This window comes from Lactuca saligna, chromosome 2 (genome assembly GCF_052625555.1).
Source record: "Lactuca saligna cultivar CGN05327 chromosome 2, ASM5262555v1, whole genome shotgun sequence".
NCBI lineage: Eukaryota > Viridiplantae > Streptophyta > Magnoliopsida > Asterales > Asteraceae > Lactuca > Lactuca saligna.
In genome coordinates, this window is record NC_136418.1 from 127,501,490 (window position 1) to 127,519,069 (window position 17,580).

Consider the following 17,580-nt stretch of genomic DNA (forward strand, 5'->3'; position numbering starts at 1 on the left):
GGGTATCGTAAAGAAAATGTCACCTCTTATACAATTTAAAGGATTTAGGTCATGCATTCTTGCGTGACCTAAAGTTACCTGTCGTTTTATAATTTTTTAGATAAATGTACGTCTTATCCTTAGTATCTAGCCGGAGGGAAAAGAAATCCCCAAAAACTGAAAAACCTCACCTTGGGTGATTTAGGTATTCCCTCATTTGTTTGGCTGCTTCCCTCTATGTTTTCCTCCCTGGTGCTAATGAAACCCTACCAACCTTTTAACCCTATTCGAACTTCCCTTCATCTCTTCAAAAAAATGCCATGGGAGATATCATCTCACAAAACCACCACTGCATCCATGGCATCTTCCATCAATCGTCTTACCAATATTGAATTGGCTCAGGTAGCGGCCATCCTCGATCAACTCACACACTTTGAAACCCTAATCCTATCATGTACGCCACCAACAAACATCATTTATAAGCTGAAACCCTATTCACATATGGAAATAGAATCATCCTAATACCCTCGTCCTCAAGCTCTTTTAACTCCTTCATTCTTGTTCTAGTGGAGTTATTTGCCAAACCAGCAGCTCCCGCTGCTACACCACGACCAAACCTAAAATCTTCGTCGCCATTAATATATGTTCCATCCCCGAGTTTGATATCTACACCAATTTCTTTATCATATGCACCTGTCATTGGAATCCCACCTGTGGTACTAGTGATTCCACCTCTGGCTCCTACGATTCCCCCAGCTTCATCATCGACTAGTGGTGCTCCACCTGCGGAAGTTTAATCACAGTAACTTTCTTTAGGTATATCGTTTGAATTTCTATTCTCATTTCTATGTTTCATAGAATGGTTAATCTATTCAAAGTTTTTGTATACATGTTGCTCTTTTTGTTGTGCATTTTGGAAAATATATTCAATTTTACTTATGTAACTGCTTTCAGAAATTAGGGAGAATTCCACTCAAAACGTGACTAGTTCATTGCACATGGGATCGACATGTTATGTTTGTAACTCTTGAGGTTTGGTAAATTTTTACTAACAACATAGATGCACATAAAATGTTTGTAAAATTTGTCATTTCTTCTTCATTTATTAGTCATTCATATATGTAATTATTGTCCAGGATATTATGATCAGATACAATAGGATGAAGGGCAAACCTACACTCTAGCTCCATAGAACTGATCATGTTGGCATTGTAACTCAGGTTTGAGCTTTTCTACAAATGTATTTATCCTTAGTGTATTCTTAGTCTACTTAGTTAATATATTATATATCAAACAAATATTATTTTCAGTTAGTTGTTGAAAGAATTTTGACTTATGAAGGAATAAATAGGGTTGAATTAGGTAGAGAGGGATTCACAAAGTGAGTTTGGGAGTGGAAGGAGAAGTATGGAGGAATCATTACTCAGAAACCTAATAATATCATAAAATAAGTTTAAACTTTAAATAGTTAATTATGAATGTTAAGAACGCTATTATTTTTTCTAAATGTGTATTGAACTCTACATGTTTACTCAGTATCTGTATCATAGCATTAATTAGCTAAAATTTCTTGAATTACTTTCTTCTTGACTTTTGAAGGAGCTATTTGAGAGACCTTAATTAAGCTTCATGAGAAAGGGATTATCTACCAAGGTATGGATCACAGGTTACTTCCATCATCTTAAATTATGAAAACTTAATCAAATTAATTTGACCTTTTAGATATAATATCTTACTGAGTCCATTGATCTTTCATTTAAGGTCTTACATGGTCAACAATGGTATTGGAGATCCTGGACAGAACAAAAAGATTCTTGATGCAACAATAAATAACAACTATGGTATAGATAACAACTTTCTTACGATGACCAGGTGAGTATTTCTTCCCATTTTATTTCTACTTTTTTCCATTACAAAACAAATATTTTTGATTGGCTGATTATGGATTTTTTGCTGACCTAATAAGCTTTATATTTATTCAGGGACTATACAAATCCTATGCTTCCTATTTCATCTTCAGTAATTGATGTTACTGGTAAGGTAAAGTCATTATTCTTTATAACAGCTTGAAGCATTGTTTTGTAAAATTACTCAACTTTTTGTTGTATTTTATATTTATACTTGTATTATGCTTACTAGTTTGTTACTTTTGCAGTTCAGTTTAGGTTTAGATGGAAAGAAGATTGAATATGAGAGTAATGTTCTTCTTGCTTCTATTGAAAACATGCAGTATGCAGTCATGTTAGATGTTGTAAACAGGTATTTTCTGCTTTTGGGCCTGTTTTAAAGATAGCAATGTTTGACAACAATGGTGGAGTTCAAGCTCCAATTTAATACCATGGTGAGAGTTAATTAATTTTGTTGATAACAAGTGTTGAGAAGCTTATTATATATAATATAATTTTGTGAAATGTTAAAAAAATAAAAATTTCAGATGTTCAGACATCTATTATAGCCAAGGAAGCATTGGAAGGAAACTGTATATATGATGGAGGGTTTTGCAGCTGAAAAAAGACTTTACTTCTCTTACATTGTAATAATCCATCTTCACACTTATTTTGTAGTTATGTTTTATTTATTTATTTATTTATTTTTATTTTTCGCAGACAATATAGATAATGTGAGCAAGTTCAAAGATTTAAAGTCCTTTAGTGGTGTTATTAAGGAAGAGTGGAGACAAATGAGACACACATTTAAAAAAATCAGCACAAATCTTGTTTACAGTGAGGCACGCATTAGGTTATTAGAACTATTAGTTTGTAAATTTCTGTTACAATTTCTATTGATTTGTTTTATCTTTCCATGGAACGATTATTTCAATGATATTAAATTTTATGTAATGGATTGTATTTTTTGTATATGATATCTTATTTTCTATTATGAGACATAAATGTAAATTTAATATGAAAATTAGTAAATTTATAAATAATACTTTTTAAACATTTAAAATTACGATACGCAAAAAAGTGTGTCATCTTCATTTATGACATGGTCTTTCTTGACAGGGGCTTTAATGATACGCAGTGCGTGTCGTAAATGAGCATCGTAAATGCACATCATCTATAGATGACGCGCAAAAGCGTATCGTCTCTCATTATGACAGGATCTTCCTTGACACGCATTTGCACATCATCTAAGCGTTTTACGACACGCATTGCGCATCGTAAAAGACTGTTTTTCTAGTAGTGTTGCCATTTTCTGCATTTCCTCTGCTTGACTAAATGTCGATGCATTTGAAGAAGATGATTTCCTTTTCACTTTGTCCCTACCCATTGGGCATACAATTTTTTCTAATTCAAGGTCGAAATCATTTTTTAAATCTAACCTGAAACGAACATCGGAGGAAGTTGTGAAAGTTGTCGATGATGTTTTTATTCTTTTTTATGCAACAACTTTAACTTCTTTCTTTTGTATATCTTCCATTGATAACTTATGGACAATACATTCCAAGCCTCAAACATGTGAGAATGACCTCCCCTTGGTGTCATTTCAGAATAAATCATACGCCTTGTTGAAGATGTCTACATTACTTTGTCTGCTTTTCCTTTGATTTTTTAGGTTGTTTTACAACTCGTTCATCTTTTTGATATTCTTGCTCATCTCCCAAAATTGTGTTGTCAATTTGTGGTACAGTATGCATTAAGATGCATTTCTTCGCAAAATAGTCCGATAACACGAAGAAAAAAAATGATATGCTAATTGTGAATTTTTTGTCTCTGCATTTTCGGATATGTCGGCCCATGATTTTTTTTCAACACGTATTCTTCATTTGGATTCCATGGTTTAGGGGTTGCCTTTCCTTTTCCTTTGTCGTCGCGAGGGGGTTGGTCCTCAAAGATTTCTTTGGGTGACATGGGTTTCTAATACGAAGTCACCATCATACTTTTTAAGGGGTTTTGGTTTCTGGCTTTGTGGGGGCTTGGCTTTTTTGGGGCTTGATGGGGTTGTGTTCGCGGAACACAACCGAGAAAAGCTATGAAGTTGGTGAACATGTTCGGGTTTATGTTTGACATTAACATAGGGTAATATTGTTGAACACTTTGCACTTGAAATTGGAGCGGGAAATTAATAAAGGGTCTAATTGGGGTCGTTAACCCAATATCAACGGATTGAAAGGGAAATTTTTTGAACTAAGACACGAGATTTCTTTCGATAGGGTTTTGGAGTGAGATTGTTGGAATCCATTTTAATACTAAGATGAATGAATTTGAGAGAAAAGATAAATGGATGGTGTGAGATTAACAATTAAGAAAAATTGAATTTAAATAATGGTAAAATTGTTAAAATAAAAAATAGGGATGAACATTTAGAACGGGGAACCGGTAGGAACCGGTACCGGAATCGGAATCGGTACCGGATAGAACCGATTGGGCGAGGACTGAGATGATATTCTTATGGATTTTTTTAATAGAGAAGCGGTGGAACCGGCAAAAACCGAAACCGTATGTTGTTATTTCTTGAGGATCGGTTCCAACATTAAAGACACGACAAAAACCGGTAGAAACCGGGAACTTGATAGAACCGGCGGTCTGGTTCAGTTCTTAATTTTGGCCGACTTCGGTTCCCGGGCAGGGTCCAGTTCAGGCCGGTTCTAGTCGGGTCAGTTCCTTTGCTCATCTCTAATAAAAAACATTATTATTATTGAATAATTATTATTTTTAAATTTAACCGTTTGAAGAGTTGTAGGAAACTAGGAATAGAGGAATCAGATAATGTGGTTAGGGCTTGTATCGTGGGGAAGGGTACTGCATCTCACACTACCGACAATGTGGTGTTTCTATTACTATCTGCAATGTCACCTCACTTTTTTTAATAACAAATCTAACCCGCCACCTCGTTCACTGGACGGTGCAGTGAGATACTCCCTTCAATGTATAACCTAAAAAAACATTATGATATATATTAGAACAAAAGTCCTTATAAATAATATACTTTAATGTTTTCATATATATATATATATATATATATATATATATATATATATATATATATATATATATATATGGTCCCTAGACTCTAACTTTATGGTTTAATACTTTCACCAAAAAACTTTTTTATTTTAGACTTTGGCCACTAGAGAACTTATTGATACAATAGTAGAATATTTAGGAAACTTAAAACATTTGTTGATTAATTTGATCCTTACACTTTCGTATGTTGACACTTTCCACCCTACTTTGTTGAATGTTATTTTCTACCTCTTTACTTTGAAAAATATTACTTTTATTCGAACATGACATTTTCCACCCTTAAACTTTCGTATATTGACATGTTTACAGGTTGTGTCCCTAAACTTTTATATGCGGACAAGTTTGGTCCCCCACAAATAAATGAAACCATCATTTTGGAAAAATTAACACTTCCCCCTCCCCCTAAACCGTGCACACAAAACAAAACGTACTAAGCAAAACCTCATCTGTGATCCCTGCAGAACGAAAAGTGGACAATTTCTAGTTGTGAAAGAAAATACAACGAATGTTTAAAAATAATAAATTTCGATAAGTGACTTTATAAAAAATTTGTATGTCGTTAGGTTTGATCACTTTGTTAAAAATAAATTATAAAATTTGTTTTCATAATTTACAAAAAATGTCATTGTGTATTTTCTTTATAGAGACAATCCGTATATTAAAAAAAAACTTTCAAAAATAATCTCCGCCTAATAAAATTGCATCCCGCATTGCCGAGTACCGACAATGTGGGGTTTCTATTCCCGCCCGCAATGTCATCTCTTTTCTTGTTGAACGGCAAATCTAACTTACACATGCGGTGAGCGGTCAAGTCCTCCCCCTTGTATAACCTAAAAAAAACATTGTTATTAAATTCAAAATAATTAATTTTCTAGTTAATCATCACACTCACAATCAGTGCTATAGCAACCAAGCTGGAGCTGGTTGGTATTGTGGGGCCTAGTGGAAGCTTGAAATATGTACTACTATTACTCCTCTATACCGCTTTAAATTGAGATCGTCTTATTATAAGTTTCCCCATCTCCCCTCTCTTTCTCTCTCTTCGCTTTTTCTGAATCTGTGTTCTTCACAAGGAAGCTATCTACAGTCAATCAAGATGAACAAGCAAGAATTCATGAAGTTACAGGTACTTATCTCAACCTCCTCACACAGCGCCTGCGTTTTCTGTCGATAACTCACCGGTTTAACGGTTTCCCCTCTTCCATTTTGATGCAGACTTGTGTCCTCAGAGTCAATATACAGTGCGCCTGTGATGGATGCAAGCAAAAAATCAAAAAACTCCTCAATAAAGTCGAAGGTCAGTCTCTTTCTGTATCTTCATTACACTAGAACAAAATCGTATCTTCCTCTAGTGCTTGCGTAGTTTCAATTTTTTCACAATATCCTTGTAATTTTTTATTCGAAAACGTCGATAATGCTCATTCCTCAATAACAGAAGTCAAAAACGATTTCGCTGTTTAATTGTTCCGAGAAGATAACACTAACATATCTTTTTCTACACATAGTAATTCGGAGTTTATTCTGTATACAATTTACACCTCCTTTTCCATTCCAAATTCGAACTTCAAATTAGTCATTCGCAAATTACAACTACTAACCTTCTTCGATAAATTACCACAGAATGACGCTGTTAACACCGATTCGTATATTTTGTCTTCATTCGTATAATTTTAGATATTTTGATTCAATCTTTTTTTTACATTTTACGTTTTGGTAACTAAAGATCGTGTTTTGGATAATATCTCCAATTATAATACTATTGAAATATGGTAAGGATAAATCTTCTGTAAAAGAAAATCTTTAAAGAAAATATGATGTATATATCTATTGGATTTAATATTCGAAATTGTAAAAAAGTTAAAGAAAAAAAAAATCTTGATATGACGATACTTGGTCCGTCGACTAGTCCTGCCGAAGCTACTGCGACCACTCCTGACATGACCTGTTCCCCACAACCACATGCCTTTGCTTTTTTTTATTTATTTCCATAATATTTTTATATCTTTATTTTAAACATCCGTACACTGTCAAAAGATTGCAAAAACTTGTTTTCATATGAACTAAAAAACTATTTCAAGATTTATTGGGTAAATACCCAAGGATTATTATCACAACTTTTGAGAACTTTTATGTTTCAAAAACAAAATATCTCCGGTGGTTGACCATCTTATCTAGTAAGATATTAGGTTTGAATGTCAGATATTAGGTCGGAATCACGTTCTATGTATTATTGTTATTATAATAAATAAGAGTAACATATTATATTATATTATATTATTTACATTAACAATAAAAAAAAAATAGAATATAAAAACAATAAAGGAAGGCGGTGGAAGGAAAGGTACTTGTAATGCGAAAGTGGTTTGCGTGTTTGCACCAAAATGTTTGCTTTTAGGCAAAAACAATACGGAGGAAGGGAAAGTTGTGAAAGTGTATAGCGTGTTTACACGCTTTAGTTGTCTCTTTTGAGGTTTGAGTTTGACTATGGGTAGAATAGTCTTTTTGTCTAATATCTAAAATCTAATTAGATATTTCGAAAAACGCTTTTTTAATAAGACGAAAGTGGGGAAATTTATTTGCTTTATTTGGAAACGTGCTTAATTTATTGTAGTGGTTAATGTGAACAGGAGTTCATAAAACAAGCATTGATCTTGAACAAGGGAAAGTCACGGTGTCCGGAAATGCAGATCCGGCGATGCTAATAAAGAAATTAAATAAATCCGGGAAACACGCGGAGCTTTGGGGCCCACAAAAGGGTGTGAATCTTGTTAATAATCAGTTTAAGAACATGGGTTTTGATAATAAGAAGGGTGGTGGTGGTGGTGGAGGAGGAGGTGGTGGTGGTGGTGGAGGGAAAGATAAACAGAAGGATGGGAAAGGTCATCAACAGATGCAGGCGATGATGAATAAAGGGTTTAAAGATATGAAGGCGACTAATAAGGATCAGAAGTCAGTCAAATTTAGTTTGCCGGTGGGTGGAGGAGGTGGTGGTGGTGGTGGTGGTGGGTTTGATGAAGAAGATGATTTTGATGATGATGATAGTTTTGACGATGATGATGAGTTTGATGATGATTTTGATGAGGATGATGATGATAGTTTTGATGGGTATGATCATAAAAAGCCGAATAAAATGATGGGAGTGGGTGGTGGACATGGGCCCCATGGTCCAATTGCAATGATGAATGGTAATTCCAAGAAAGGACCAGGTGCAGCGTTTGAATTGCCTGTCCAATTCAAGGGCAAAGGTGGAAATAATGATACCAAAAATGGCAATGGCGGGAAAAAGGGCAAGGGAGGAGGTGGTGGCGGTGATGGTAAAAAGAGTAAACATGGCGGTGGTGGTGGTGGCGGCGGATTTTTCGGAGGTAAGATTGGTGGGATGCTTTTTGGTGGTGGTAAAAAGAAAAACAAGAGCGAAAGTCCAAAGGGCGGAAAGAAGGACGGCGGCGGAGGCGGTGGCGGTGACCGGAAAATGGAGAGCGGTGTCTGGGATAAGAAAGGCGGAGGAAAACATATTGACATGGGAAAAATGAATAAGCAAACCGAGTTTCTCGACTTTAGCAAGCCTCATAATGGCGGCGGAGGTGGAGGTGGAGGTGGAGGTGGAGGTGGTGGTGGTGGTGCCGGGCGGGGTATGGGCCATAATGGTGGCGGCGGCGGCGGTGGTGGTCGGGGTATTGGTCAAATGGGTGGTAATCCAATGATGATGCCTCAAATGGGAAACTACCCTCCAATGGCACAAATGGGAGGTGGTGGTGGTGGCGGCGGCGGCTATCCAATGGGCCAAATGCAAATGCAGTCGGGACATGGTAATCCGTACAATCAACAACAACAACAGTTCCAACAACAACAGTATCAGCAACAACAACAGCAACAGTATATGCAAGCTATGATGATGAATCAACAAAGGGCAAATATGTACCCACATCCACAAATGATGTATGGTCAGCCACCGCATGCCGCCTACGGGCCGCCAATGATGGCACCGGCGAATAACGACAACATCACCCACATTTTCAGTGATGAGAACACTGATAGTTGTAGTATTATGTAGGGGGCTTTTTTTAAGTGTTTGGGAGTTTTTATTATTTTTATAGGCTAATTTAATTTTATAGGAGGTAGAAAGGGGGCCATTATGGTGGTAGGGTAGGAAAGAACATGGTGAAGCTTGTAGTTTAATGTTTTGTTTATATTATGATGTGTTTATGTATGAAAAATTAAAAAGTTTTGCCTCTGATTCTTTTGGGTTTTTTTTTTCTGTGAATATAAAAAACTTTGCAACAGGAATAAATTTGCTGGCAATAGGTTAAAAGAAGTGTATGTTTGTCGGGTTTGTATTTTTGGAAGACAAAAAAGTTGAATAGTATCATAAAAACTATACTATTTTAGATTGTGTAATGATATGACACTGTCATCCACTTTTTTAAGATAAATTTTACTCCAATCAGTTTAAATGTCTCAAGATTTACAAGATCTAATTAAATTTTGCAAAGATAGCGGTTTTCTTAAAGTAAATATTATATTTATTCACAATAATATGGAAAATTTATACGTTAAATCTTTGAATTCCCACAAACGATACTTACCCCATTACACAGATGGCAATTATTTTTCCTGTAAGATAATTGGTTAGTTTATTGATATATTTGATTACATATCGGTATATGAATAAAGTTTATTAAAAATAATAATCCATATTCACTTTTAAACGAAACATGCCATAAAAGAAAAATGTCTCATATCCAACTTGGGATTAAGTCTCATAACTTCATTCAAGTCAATAAATCATCTATGTTTGATTCTTTGAATCATATTATTTAATTTTAGGTAGATGCATTTAACTTGTCTTATTGGTTAATGAGCCATAGCAGTACATTATTCAACTGTGAAAAATAATTTGAACATTATTGAGACCATAAGAGACCTCCTAGGTGAACAAAACATGTCCGGTACTAGAATTGAACCGGTCCTGAATAATCTGTTATTTTTAGGAAGTTTGCTCAAAAATCCAACTATGTAATTATTTTAATAAAAAAATCAGGAAAATACAACTTTATTGCAAACAAAGAATTTTACCATAAAAGTATATATACTAGAGTGAAGTTCAATTGAGAAGCTAGAAAATGCTGAGAATTGATGAATTATTGTAGCTAATCATTTATTTTTACTACAAAAGCCTACGTCGAACCCACAGAAATAAGAAAAGAATATATATGTTTTTTCAACAAAACATGTTTCTTTAAACTATGCTAATCATTACCTTAAAATATATTCAAAAACATAGTTTTTGTTTTTTTATTTTTTTTATTTTTAAGGAGGTATTTTTATTGAAAAATGATTTTAAAATATCAAAATTTATAATTTTTTTTTATTTTTTATAAATAGATATCCATATTAATATAGTTTCAAGATAAAATAATCTTTTTATAGTTTCAACTATCATTATTCATAAGTGAATAAAACGATATCAAAATTTTACTACAATACATTTGTTATTCACTTATGAATAAAAAAATATGATTAATTTTTTTTACAGTTTAAATATCATTCATATATGAATATATAACATATAATAAATTGTTTATAGTTTGCATCAGCTTTCGTCACATGTTATATTCATATATGAATAAAACGTGTATTAGTCTTCCTCACAAATTATATTCATATATGAATAATACATTTATCATAATTTTGTTAAAGTTCATTTGTTATTCATATATAAATAATAATTAAATTTTCAAAACACTTCATCTTTTATTAACATACTAAATATATTCATATTCGAATAACAAATAAACTGTAACAAAATTTTGATAAATGTTTTATTCATATATGAATAAAATATATGACGACAACTAATACATATTTTATTCATATATAAATATAACATGTGATGAAAGATGATGTAGAAAAATATATTTTAGTTAAAAAAACTTTATTAAGTTTTATATTTATATGAATGATACTTAAACTGTAAAAAAGTTAAACATACGTTTTATTTATGAGTGAATAACGATTATATTGTAATAATAATTTGATTCATTTTTATTCACTTACTAGATGTAAAACCAGTGTATTTGACGAGTTGATTCAAATATTAAAAATTAAAATGTAAACCTTTAATATTTTTAAAATAAATATTCAAAATTAAAAAAAAAAAAAAAAAACAAAAAACGTATTTATAGCAATTTACTATCATATTTATTACAATTAATACTTTACATATATAATTATAAGTATTATATGGCTTTTTATATTTAAATTTGAAAAAACAAAAAACAAAAATTAACATGTGGATATTATTTATTTCAAAAATATCATAAAATGATCAGTGTCAAAACTCATGAGAGATTGGCATGTGAAAAAATGGATCTTCATTTATTAGAGTAGATGAATAACGAGAGCTGAAACTCCAAAAAAATTATGTTATCTTAAAACTATATAGATGTCTATTTATAGAGAATAAAAAATTATGAATTTTGATATATTTAAAATAATTTTTTGATAAAAATAAATTTCTAAAAATAACAAAGTTTTTGTGTATATATTAAGGTAATTATTAGCATAGTTTAAGGAAACATGTTTGGTTAGAAAACACATCTGTATCCGTTATCCATTTCCGCCGGTACCCTTAAGTGTTTTGCGATAAAATAAATGTGTGACTAAAAATTATTCATTTATTCTCAATTTTTTCCAAATGAACCTCTATATCAATATCTATACTTTTATCAATATTTATCCATATTATGTACTATAAGGTCAGAAGAAATGGAGCGGGAAAAGCAAGTGGAAGAGTGAACCGCACCCAAGAACGTCACCCTGGATATAGTTTAGGCCGTACCAACCTTATGCTAAAGGTCATTATGTGTATGCATTGTATATGTATGGTGGAATATGATATCTTAAGGAACTTCACTAAGTTTCGACTTACAGTTGTTGAATAAATGGTTTTTAGGTTATTCTTCGAATCGAGGAAAGACTTACACATGACTAGTGCTCACGAATTTCGTATAAGGATCTACCTGATTTTTTTATTATGTCTTAGTGTCAGACGACTCCACTACTTGAATGTTGCTTGCTTTGTGCTTTGTAGAACACATATTTATGTGATTTAACTATCAAATGAATACGTTAAATTACATGCTATGAAGGTTAAATAATCTTAGAGTGAGGGATTTGGTCTTATTGTGTAGCTCTTGTCTGAATCTAACCGTTTTAGGGTTGGGTCTTTTAGTCGAATGATTATTTAAGTTTTGTTACATGTAATAGTATTCATGAAGTGGTTAGCTGACATTAATATGGGCTCTTCAACAGCTAATGGCAGGAGAGGTAGGGAATCCTAAGAGATCCTAGGAAATGCTTTAGTGTCGATATTACACCGTTGAGCAGATATTTGTAGTATTATTCTGAGTAGATGACTTAGAAGACCCGAATGATTTTTGAGGAAAGTATGGATAGGTGTGGAAGGTAGTATTAGCCCGTACTACTAGAGCACAGGATCTATACTCGAATAGAGAAAAATTTCAAGGATTCTAAGGGTTGGTCGGGGAAGATAGCATGGTTTGATACCATGATTCATGGCAGTGGTTTCATATCTGTAAATATTTTGGTTATGGTTGTTCAGGCATGAGGATAGGTCTAGTAATTGTTTTGGGCCTCAGTGACGATGTTAGTTTGGGTTTGATTGGTGCAAACCTAGGTGAGTTTGTTGGTTTTGAGGTCTCTAGGGCCTTGCTTAAGGTCGTGCATTTGAGTCGCGGGACTCAAGAAGGAAATGATTGTTATGATTGGCTTGAGGATTTCAGCTGGAAGCTGAGTGGTTGAGAGATGGATTGGAATGTCGCTATCTATGCGAGGATTATGTCTTTTCAATTTTTTGAATTCAGAGAAGCAGTGAGCATGCTTGTGACATTCAGAGTCAGGATGTAAACCCAGCATGGGGCTAGTTAGTTGTGGTGTTTGGCGGCAATCTGTCAGTATGGGAATGCACAAGAGGATTGATGTGATATGGATGCCTAGTAATGCGATCAAGGGCCTGTTTTCTTTGGATATAGGCAGGTCAGGTACCATATTAACGGTCGAGATTGTAGGCAAGGAGCGTATATTTTGGATAGTAAGTTGGTGTTTTGCTTATGCATTTGCATGAATCCTTAATATTAAAGGTGGTTATAATTGGAAAATTTCTGAGGTCTTCATTGGAATTCAAAATCTCTTATGGTTTGATTGGTCCTTATTTAGAAGATCATATTGCGTGAGTTATACATTCAAGAGTCAGGGATGGTTATACCTGGTTGAGCCGGTCTAAGATATGATTTAGTTACATCTCCAGTGGGTGGTAGTTTGAACCCTAAGTGGCGGAGAACTAGGTATTCTTCTTGGAGGATCATCGATCTATTCGAGTTTGTAGTGTCGGAAGAATGGTTCATAAGGATCTGTAGGGTGGGTATGCGTGATATTGGTTCAAGATTGGGTCAAGTCGAGGGTGTAGAGCAAGTGGCTACCGGATGTTTGTGTTCAGGAGATACACAGGTTTTCTCTCAGCAAGAAGTAGTTGGTCAAGGAGATCATTGTAGCCATTGGTTCCATTTGGGATGCCAATGAATAGAAGAAGATGTGATAGGATCACTCAAGTTGAGTATCGATTGTTGAGGTATTTATCATCTCGTTGTATGGATTGCTATTTATAGTCTAGATTGGGTAGTTATCGATCGGTACATCAGTTTCAGAGATGGGTATGTTCAGCTCTGTGTGGGTTTTGGTTCATTGGATTAAGTATTAATGCATCCTCGATCATTGGTCATTTCGTTTATCATCAAAGCAAAGGTTCTTTAAAAGTTTCGAGTTGTGTCAGTTGAAGTTCAATGGATGCGTCAACCTATCATCAAGTTCCATATGTTTTATATTTTCTTTGGTTTCTAGGTATGTTTACCCTCAAATGTGGTGTGGAATTTTGGTTCATAGCAGGCTCAATTTTCACACTTGTCCTTGGTTATTGGAAGTTCAGATGTTAGGGAACATTGTTCATTTTTCCAAGTGTGACTTTGATCTACGTAAAATCTAATTTTAGCTTGTCGTGTCGATAGGATTTGTAGTGGGATTGATTCGACTAAAGTTTTGGTAGCATTTCTAGATCACCTTGGAAGTCTTCTTGAGCTAGTTACGTATTGGTGGAACCTGTTCAGTTTCAAGCAAGGTGTGGGATATGGTTTTAGTCGCTCATAGTGATGTTTATGATAATGGTTAAGGATCATCATTTCATTAGATCTACTGACACTACACCCTTTTGGTAAGGTTGTGAGGGAAAAGGAATGCAGTAGGTCTAGAGATGGTTATGTGTTCCCTTTTGGGGATGTATATTGTGGTAGCGCATCAAATATGGTCATGAGGAGGTGTATATGGATCGAGTAAGACAACGTGAGAACACCTGTTCCGAATTCATTAGTACGGTTCTTGATTGGTTTGTAGCCCTTTATATGGAACAAGAGTGCGACCATCTATCCCATTCTTGGGTCGTGTGCGGCCATGTTTTCGCCGGATTTTATTTTTGTAACAGCCCGTACTTTGAAAGAAGTTATGTGTGGTAAAGGAGTATGTCAGTGTTGTGTTCGGTTAACGTAGAGAGGGATGTTGATTGGGTTCCTGCAATACAATGGATTAACATGGAGTATCTTTAGGCCCCGTGGTGTTGGTCGTGAGTTTTTCAGGCTAGTGATGGAATGATGACAAGATCGGTGTGGGACCGTGCACTTAACGTTTTAATGTTTAGAGGGTGTCATGACGTATCATGAACTATTGGTTGTATGTTTCATGTGCACGGGACTTGGTAGTCAATTGGTTTAGACTCTTAGGTCTCAAGGTCATTAGTCATATTGGCCTATTTGGGATTGTTCATCATTTGGAAGGCCAAGATACCGGGAGCATTCCATACATAGGTTGTTGGGCTAGTGATGATGTTTGTTTATCTTCCGCGTGTGGTACTTTGGATATTAGTGCATTATTGGGAGTCGGGAAACTTAGGGACCAGCTGGTTTTGATCATGTGGTCAGAAAAAGTTTGTTTGGTTGGTGTATTGGTTGTGCATCGAAAGTCGCTTGATGAAAGTTTGCAATGGTGGACCCCGTTTCCTATAGGTTGTGTATTAGAAGTTTGGTTACAAATGTTGGGTACTGGTTCTGAAATCTCAATTCACGAAGTTTGTTTTAGATGTCTCGAGTGATCTGTCAGGTAGAGGTCCACCTGAGCTGATTAGGGATTTGGATGCAATGTGAAAATATTAGATGGCCCATCATTATGCTCATGGGAGTAGTGGGTTGGTGATGACTTGTTAGGAAGTCAAGTGTGTATTTAAGGTTTTTTGACGAAACTTCTAGATTTGAGGATTTGTTGGAAATTCACGACCAATTTCTTCTAAGTATTCTCCCTGCATGATTTGGTGGTGTTCCTAGTCAGGGACTAAGAGTATGTAAGATATATGGTTGATCATCAGTCTTAGGGTATGGCTTTTGAAGATAGATATATGGGTTCCCAGTTCATAAAACTATATTGATGGAGTTGATTTATGGTTGTAGTTTTAAGAGTTCCCCGTATGAGTAGTTCTCTCTGGACGTTAGATCTTACAACTCGAGTTGCAGTGAGCATTTTCAAGTTATTGGGTTGTTTGGTGGCAGCTGTAGGTTCCTATTATACCTGGGAGTCCGAGGCAGAGATGAGGAGCATTACCCAGAGTTGTTTGCAGCAGAGGATTTCGAGGACGAAGTCTGATTCAAGTGGGAGAGAATTGTAATATTCCGATTTTTGGAGGTATTATAATTTATTATATTCTTGAATTTTAGGCAGTGCCATGTCGTGGTGAAGGAATCTTGCGACGTGGCAGTGGTCTTTGTATTGCGGGTTTTAAATGGTTGCCACGGCGTCATAGCTTATGGCTATGACATGGCAAATGTTTAATAAGAAACCCTAATCTCTAGGCTGTGCACCATATTTAAGGGAATGTGATGGCTAGGATTGCTCACCCTCAGCCTCCATTACAATCTGTTAGCCTCCAAACAAACCATAACCTCCATTTTTGCTCTCTAAGCCTTTTGTGTTAATTTTTTTAGGGATTTAGGAAGAAGGAGGTGACTTCTAGGCTTGGATTCAGCAAGCAAATCTCCTCACCATCTTCTTGTGCATCTTCTAGAATCTTATAAGTCCCCAAGTTCCAAGCTTTTTCGTTTAACGCACATGTATCTAGGTTTCTATGCTTTAATTTTCATGTCATTGATTATTGGGTGGTAAAATCTCATAAATTTTGCAACTTTATGAATCTCTAAGTCATTTTTAACCTTAGATGATTTGGATCTGGAATAACATTGAGTTTTAGCATCATGCATGGATGATTTGACCAAAACCCACATTTTGACCTAATACAGTCTAAGACATGCATTGGACATGCATGTCTATAAAGTAAGTATTTTTATGTTGTTATACGATTCTAGAAATGTTCTAGAAATGGGAATCTAGTAGTCTTCAAGAGAAAGTGCTTAATGGGTTAAGACAATCTTTATTCTTACCCTTTTAGGTCAAGAAATGGGGATCTCTGTCCATTAGAGAGTCTAGAGGGTTAGAAACTTTATCCACTTGGACCATAGAATGGACCAGATTTGAGCTTTGATGCTCTTAAGATCAAGGAAATCAACTTAATTCATTAAGATGTTTGAGAGCCCAATGCCCACGGCGTGGCCAAGGTTCGCACGATGTGACATTTGGACTAAGACTCGACTATATTGTCATCTAGTAGCCACGGCGTGGCCAAGGATGGCCACGACATGGTGACCATCTGTAGTTAACTTTGACTTTGACCTAAGAGTATTTTGGGTATTTTGAGTGGTATTTGAGAATGGTTACTATTTGATGATTAGGTGACGGGTAGAGTTGAGATTCGAAGGAGAGACCTATTCAGCTATTCATTCAGATTGAGATGTGAGTTTTGCTCACTATAATTGTGGGTTAAAGACACCAAGTCTGGCCTAATGGATTGATATTCTGTTTCATACCGATTGATGATATGTTTAGTATCAGACAAGCATATATGATTATATGATAGCTGTTGATATGCCTTAGACTGGTAGGTTTGCAGGGCTACTTATGATTACTAGTTGTATAAATATATGTTTGTTGAATATGTATACTATCTGTTATATGTCGACATGTTATGTTGGGTTTGAGACCACTGCTTTGTGTTGTCAGTCAACGAACCAGGGAAATCCAACCGGGAGGTTGTGGGCCAGGGCATTCCAACCAGGAGGTTATGGGCCAAGGGTAATCCAACCAGGAGGTTGTGTACCTAGTACGTTATATGCATGGCAATCCAATCGAGATTTTATGGGCTAGGGTAATCCATCCAGGAGGTTGTGGACCCAGTATATGATATTCAGGGCAATCCAACCGAGAGGTTGTGGGCCATGGTAATCTAACCGGGAGGTTGTGGACCCAATGGATTCCAGACTGATCACTGATTGGACCCAACATGCATGATTGTATATGTTATATGTTGTGTGGTAGTACTTTGGAGGAACTGACTAAGTTTTGTGTTTACACTTTCAATTTATTGTTTCAGATACTTCAGATGATCATGGCAAGACGAAGGCAT

The 17,580-nt window shown here is 35.1% G+C and overlaps 1 protein-coding gene across 1 annotated transcript; it reads left to right on the forward strand.

Moving 5' to 3' along the window:
- The first annotated feature begins 5,920 nt into the window (after nucleotides 1–5,920).
- On the forward strand, nucleotides 5,921–9,186 carry LOC145031545 (Heavy metal transport/detoxification superfamily protein). Its single transcript, XM_078980124.1, has 3 exons — nucleotides 5,921–6,075; nucleotides 6,165–6,246; nucleotides 7,577–9,186. The coding sequence occupies exons 1-3, from the start codon at nucleotides 6,046–6,048 to the stop codon at nucleotides 9,001–9,003; spliced, it is 1,539 nt and encodes a 512-aa protein (XP_078836250.1). The 5' UTR covers nucleotides 5,921–6,045; the 3' UTR covers nucleotides 9,004–9,186.
- The last annotated feature ends 8,394 nt before the right edge of the window (nucleotides 9,187–17,580 follow it).